The sequence below is a fragment of the Juglans microcarpa x Juglans regia genome, chromosome 5S (assembly GCF_004785595.1).
Source record: "Juglans microcarpa x Juglans regia isolate MS1-56 chromosome 5S, Jm3101_v1.0, whole genome shotgun sequence".
Classification (NCBI taxonomy): Eukaryota; Viridiplantae; Streptophyta; class Magnoliopsida; order Fagales; family Juglandaceae; genus Juglans; species Juglans microcarpa x Juglans regia.
The window spans coordinates 7,254,105-7,260,929 of NC_054603.1; the positions used below are offsets into that span (position 1 = coordinate 7,254,105).

General features: G+C 36.1%; 2 protein-coding genes across 2 annotated transcripts; both read right to left on the bottom strand.

Moving 5' to 3' along the window:
* Nucleotides 1–392: 392 nt before the first annotated feature.
* Nucleotides 393–2,632, bottom strand: LOC121268262 (putative pectate lyase 2). Its single transcript, XM_041172449.1, has 4 exons — nucleotides 1,895–2,632; nucleotides 1,658–1,761; nucleotides 1,386–1,524; nucleotides 393–614 (listed from the first exon to the last, which is right to left on the bottom strand). Exons 1-4 carry the CDS (start codon nucleotides 2,630–2,632, stop codon nucleotides 393–395), a joined length of 1,203 nt encoding a protein of 400 aa, XP_041028383.1.
* Nucleotides 2,633–5,864: 3,232 nt separating this feature from the next.
* Nucleotides 5,865–6,257, bottom strand: LOC121267044 (stigma-specific STIG1-like protein 1). Its single transcript, XM_041170925.1, has one exon. The coding sequence runs from the start codon at nucleotides 6,255–6,257 to the stop codon at nucleotides 5,865–5,867; it is 393 nt and encodes a 130-aa protein (XP_041026859.1).
* Between the last annotated feature and the right edge of the window lie 568 nt (nucleotides 6,258–6,825).

Genomic DNA, 6,825 nt, shown 5'->3' on the forward strand with positions numbered 1-6,825 from the left:
ATTTATACGAGGCCTTGCTTTTGCAGCGAATCAATCAACACCTATTTCTTCTGCATCCTCCGCAAGTTCATAATATTTGCTTATAACAAAACATAACCGAAAATGAAAAAGAAAAAAATCTATTCATCGTCAATTTTTTTAACATTCTTTCACCATCTTATGATATGATATTAGATGATAAGTTCACAAGTTAAATATATAAAATAAATAATATCCAATCATCTAATGTCACATTATAAAATGATGAGAAGATGATAAAAATTGAGATGATGAATAGCATTACTGAAAACAAAATGATATCAAATGAGACCGGAAAAGAATCTAGTTGTGAAAATCACTTTAGGGAGGAAAAGAAGGAAATTAATGTTGTAATAAAAGCTTGAGCAAAATAATTAGCAAGCTTTACCCACAACGCAGGACTCCAGAGGACCAGCATCAGAAGTCAAGGCAGGGACCATTAATCCATGAGCAACGTCAAATGATTGAGTTCGAGTGTAAACTGGAGAGCAACTTCCCCACCCAGATGGAACAAAATAAGCACCATTGACAAACACATCTCTAGATGACCTCCATTTCCAGTTCTTCCAAGCACCACCTGCCTCTCTCTTGGTAACCTGTCAATAATATTCAAGACCTAGAATTAAGCACAACACATACGGCCATATGAAAATTTAGAGAAAAGCTATTTATAAGCCGGCCTACTTATTGACAACGCTTGACTTACTGCTAACATTAAAGTCTTCCACATCAAGTAAAATATATATGAAAAAATACAAAAATTCTATGTGTATTTATTTTTACGTATTTCTTCTCACTAATAATGTGATTAGCTGCCTCATTTTTTTTAATATAAAATAATTGATTTGGTCGAATACGTAAAAGTGATTGTATGTAGCAGAATTCTTTCGCACCAACATACTTGGTATATATATTGATAGGCATGCTAGAAAATAGATCTTTCCAAACAAGTATAGCTGTATTATTAGCTAATTTACATACCATTTCGAGTTTTGCTACTTAATTAAGTCTGCGTGTAAATACTAATTACCATTTACTGTGAGACCCATGTTATAAGAAAAGCTAAAACACTAATACTTTTTTCATATATATATATACAGCTATCTTGTTTGGAAAGATCTATTTTCTAGCATGCCTATCAATATATATACCTATCATGTTGGTGCGAAAACCTTCTGCATCATTTAGCATAAAAATATTTATGTTTTGACGTTTTTTTTTCCCTATGACTGACTTAACCCTTATCAAGCCGTGTGTTTACCCGCCAACTTATAAGCAACAAAAATCTAGTACTTCTCAATAATTCCTGATTCGTTATCACATATATATATGTCTAAATGAACATGATCTTGCTCATTTTGTATAACCTGTTTGGCAAAGGAAGTGCTAGAAGCGATAAAGTAGTTTCCTTCGCTGAGGATGGTCGGATCAGCACTGCCTCCAACAGCATACATAAGCCACTCTTCATACTTGTTGTTGGCGACATGGGCATATCCAAACCTTACCCTGCAATTAATTCACCTAGAGCATATCAGAATCATATGTGTGTATACATATATATATATATATATATATATATTAATGTCATTGGAACAATATCTCTAAATTAGAAAGAAATTGATGGCCTCTGATCTCTCACCTAGGCATCCTCTCAATAAGGCCAGCCCCAAAACGGTTAAAGACTACTGTGACTCTCATAGTTCTATCTGCACTAAATTTATCGTTGTGTCCCAGCAGCATGACCTGTAATTGAGCTCAAATATTATTGGTCAATAATATTAGTTACAGTCAAAATGAAGAAAATATAATGATTAAACGTCTCCCGATCGACGTGCTTTGTATATATATGAAGGAAATTAAAGGGCTTTGTACATACTTTATCGTGCTGGGAGAAGTAGTTGTTGGAGATGGTGACAGCAGTCGAAGCATGGATTACATCAATGAGGCCGTCCGTGCAACGTGAAAGAAAGCAATGGTCGATCCAGACATGCGAAGATGCAAAGATAGAGATGGCATCTCCATCCGAGCCCTGACGATCTCCAACATGCGTTGGACTGCTCCTAACAAGGCCAGCTTTCCCTGGCTTACAGTCATGAATGCTAATCCCATGTATAATAACATGGCTAACGTTTTGCACCGTGATGCATGGTCCATTTGCAATATCCACTTTAGCCCCTCTCCCGTCTATGGTCTTGTAACTGTTCACAAGAAGCTCGTTCTCGAGTTTAATCGCCATGTCCTCGGCAAAAGTGATCCAAAGTGGCTCATCTTGGATAACACCGTATCGAAGTGTGCCGGGTTTAGGGTTTATTGGGTCGTCATCCGGGGTGGTGACGACATATATTTCCCCAAGTTTTCCTCCGATTGCATCTTTGCCAAAGCCGACTGTGCAATCAGCCAAAGCGCGGCGGTCGGCAGCCCAATTTGATTTGGTGCGCCAGCATGAGTCTATTACATTCAAAATGTTGTTGGTGGGCTTCGGATTGCTGGAGGCAGATATCCATGGTTGTGGAGTAGTGTCGTCGGCCGCTTCCAAAGTGGAGGAGGAATAAGTAATGTATGTTAGAGAAGATGAAAGCAATATCACTGCAAGGAGAGGGGATAGGGAGGCCATGGCTGGCTAGCTAGCTAGCTTTGTGAGCGTGAGGACAGGAACATGAACTTCATGAGAGAAAAGATAGAATTAAATATATAGGTGTGAAGAAGGTGGTGCACACGATAATAATAATGGGGTTGATTTTGATTTAATTTCTCGGTTAAGTTGGTAAGATTTGGAACTACACTCAAACGTGGATGCACGAACTTAGGTTGAATGAACTTGGCCGCCTATGCATTGACATGATAAACCATTTACAAGGCCTGAATTAATTGTGTATTTAATTCCTAGATATTATGTATGTGGCCGGATAAGACCTTAATTTGCGGGGAAATGGGATGATTTAATTAATATAATAATGAACGTTTGATTGGAATTGCATGTTTGTTGAGTAATGCTAGGTGCAAGCCTAAAATAGACAGTCATGCGCAGGCCTTTGGTAAAAAAAAGTAGATCCCAGTAAAAAAAAAGATGGTTTTTTTACACTTTTTTATAAAAATGTGTGCGAGACTTGTCTATTTGAAACTTGTACAAATCATTTCTCTTGTTAGTTTTATCTACCAATCTTTTGGAGTTTTATTTTTTTATTTTTTTCTTATCAAGCAGGCATTTCAGTAACATAAGTAAATTTAAGATACATGAGGAGGGAGTGGAGTTGTCCAACAAACATCCCATTACAACAAATACAGTGCAAAAGTGAAAAATAGATCGAGTTTTAGTACCAAAAGTTTGATCCACACACATTCCTTACAAAGAGGGCACCGTACTCCTAGATGACGTTTTTTTTTTCAAGTTTATTGTGTGAACTATGTTGCCACTGCTAGAGGTAGTGGTTGTTGGTGGTGCACTGAAGTTTGTTGGCCTAAGATTTTCGTAAAAGAGACAGGTATCCCCAACCTCAATATCTTTAGTTAGGAAAAGTGGAAACATAGTAGGATAATCGACGTCAACTAGTCCGGACTGACAGTCACTGAATTGCTTTGCGCCCACTTGTGACAGGCATGGAATCCACGCGACTGTGATAGTGAGATGGGGTGTGTGAGATCTGATAGATCTTGAGGTAATGAGACTACTGGTATGTCATGTATAGCCGTCAGATACGTTTCAATACGACAAGCATGGTGGTCACACGGGGGACAAGCTACGTGTGAGGATCACGCTCTAAGATTTTCACAACAGTTCCACGTTGTACCAGTAGATCAGCGGCTAAGGAGTTGTGTGATGGGGCGCGCATAGACAATTGGTCTCCGGAAAGAAATATATTGGACCTAAACCGAACCGATGGAGAGAAAACGATCAAAAACCTAGGAGAAAATCCTATAAACAAGGCAGTGCCAGAAAAGAAATGGAGAGGATCCTCCTATCTTTATGGAATAGCTTAACAGAGAGGAAGATGAACTTTTTCTAGAGAGACTCTATTTCTATACAGGCAGAATTAATTAGTATATTATATATTGTTATTATATGATCATTTCTAATCTGTTACTAGTACATAGCCACAAACATGGACGTATCATATCAAAAGTGACAAGGAAACGAGAAAAAAAAGAAGAAGAAAAGTGCTACAGTCACAAAAAGATCTTATAAACATAAACTCACAAACTCAAATGATTTCATATCATATGTTAGATCTTTTTTACAATAAAAATTGAATTTGAGTCTAACTCGCCAAGCTAAGCAATGTCAGTAATTGGTTTATTTTGTAGGAATCTCTTTTATCTCTAAACATTTCTCAGAAGAGAAACAGACACACATGATTTTTTATTGTTTATTATACTTTACAATTAACAATGCAACTTACGTGTGTGTCCGTGCTTTTTTCTATTTTTTCGTCAATTTCCTCAACATGACTCATATATCAAGATTCATTTAGGAGCCCAGAGATGTATGCTTTTTCAACGAGTACATGACACACGTAGTTAGGGGTGAGCATCGACTTGGTCGGAGTCGAATTCCCCTAAATCCGACTCCAACTTGTGTAGGCTCTGATCTGACTCCGACTTTGACTTGTCGGAGCAGAGTCGGATTTGGACTTTCAGCTTTGGGGTTCTTCTTTTTTTAGTTTCATATTTAGTCTATTTAAAAAATAATTTTGTGTCGGCTTTCAAATATCATTTTTCCAAAAAAATTAAAAAACTAAACCTAAATCATTCACTGCTAATTTACTTATATACTAATATCTAGCTTATTTTTATACTAGACATATACCATACTGTTTAATTACATGTTATCATATTATAGTATTAAATATTATTTTTAGTGTCTAATTACATGTTACTATAATTTAGTAACTTGGTATTATGTGTTATTAACTTATTATACTAGACTTATTAATTATTCCTATACTAGTGTCTAATTTATTTCTATACAAGACTTATACCATAATGTCTAATTACAAATTATTATACTAATGTCTAACTTATTTCTATATTTGATTATGTATGGTAGTAATATTACAATATTTACATATACTAAACTATCATTAGTCTATCTATATTATAGTATAAGTATATTATTTTATAATAATTATCTCATATTGGTATATTATTGAATTTAATTATATAAGCTCTAGTATATAACTATATAACTATTCTAGTATAAATGATAAATATATAGATAAATACATATTTTTATAACATATATACAATATTAGAGTTGAATTCAGAGTCGGAGAGCAAAATTAGAGCATAAAGTTAGAGTCGGATCGGATCAGAATCGGTCCAGGGACACCTCCGACTCCAACTAAAAAATTAAAAAAGAAATCTGGATTCAGAGTAGCTAGGATTTTCGGATTTTCGCTCATATACTGTCATCCTTCTTGCACTTAAAGATAATAAAGAAAATTATTGAACTTATAAGATCAAGTATTGATCATGTGATTGCATTAATTCAAGGGGAAAAAAAAAGGCATAATTAGTTATTATAAATTACAACAATACACAACACCGGATCAAGAATACATGTTGATGAATATATAGGGTCACTAGCTAGCTACTTCGCTAATCACAAGTTAATTAGCAAATGAAAAGAATAATCAATAACCAGCAAAGCCCATCAAATGGTGATGGCTTGCTTGCTTTTATTATTCGTAGTCTTACACGTTTAATTTGACGATGTATTTATCAAAATTTGATTTTTAAAATAATTTAATTTTTTAATTAAATGATATAACTACTAATGAACAAGTGAACACTATCTAGTCTAGCAAATTTATAATCCTGATGGCTAGCTTTCGACTTCTTGATTTTTGTCATGCATAGGCATAGCCGCAAATCCCGTACGTACATAAACTCTCTTTCTCGCAGTTGTTGCCGCAGCTTCCGCAATGCTGTTTGGTGGACATGGGATTCACACACTTACCTTTGCAGCACAGCTCTGAATACTTGCATTTCTTTCCACACTCGCCACAGTTGAGACTGTCTTTCATCACATCTACACATCTCTTATTGCAGCAGTCTGGCCCCGGGCTGCCCTTATTCTCACGACAAACCTTAGGATACTTGTCGCATGTCAAAGTGACCCGGTTTTTCTCAGCCAGAAAGCGGCCGGTCCCTCTGAGAGAAGTTGGCCGTTCCTTGGCTGGTACTGATCCTTGGTCATAATCCGGTTGTGTGGCGGAAAGAGAAGTAATGGTAAAAGCCATCACAAGAATGGCCGGCAGTTCTATGAATGTTATAAGCGATTTCATATTAATTTTGTGGGTATGTGTGTTTGTTTGAGAGAGAGAGAGAGAGAGAGAGAGAGAGAGAGAGGTTTAAACTTTAAATAGTAATGGGAAATCGGAATGATTCAAATGAATGAGATTATAATGAAGAACAAAAAGATGAGAATTTGAAAGCTTTGAAGGAAAATAAGAATGGAGGTTAAGGTAGAAGATCGAGGGTGTTTATATATACATGGAGTACCGAAGATCAGTTTAACGTGTTGGCCAGGTTGAAGAAGAATCAGTTGCATATATTATAATGCCGTTCGCTTTGAGTGGAGTGGTCTAATTCAACGGCCACATGACACACAATACGATTCAAGAAAAGGAAGGTAAATTAGGCCTCGAAAGAAAAATATATATACATATAACACATTGAACCCGAACCCAAAAATTAGGTGACAATGGGGAAGGAAGCAGACATCGGATAGATCGAGGTAGTAGCTGCTTGTGTTCAGGTGAAGTTCCTGTCTGTCCTTTTACAGGCAATTACGGCCTCACGCGTTGA

What these genes read in the sequence shown, in the direction of transcription:
- LOC121267044 (XM_041170925.1), bottom strand. Translation starts at nt 6,257, where the DNA reads ATGGCTTTTACCATTACTTCTCTTTCCGCCACACAACCGGATTATGAC.
- LOC121268262 (XM_041172449.1), bottom strand. Translation starts at nt 2,632, where the DNA reads ATGGCCTCCCTATCCCCTCTCCTTGCAGTGATATTGCTTTCATCTTCT. An exon ending in CTTATTGAGAGGATGCCTAG is followed by an intron (nt 1,525 to 1,657) that starts GTGAGAGATCAG and finishes AATTAATTGCAG; the next exon opens with GGTAAGGTTTGGATATGCCC. An exon ending in GCACTTCCTTTGCCAAACAG is followed by an intron (nt 615 to 1,385) that starts GTTATACAAAAT and finishes TATTATTGACAG; the next exon opens with GTTACCAAGAGAGAGGCAGG.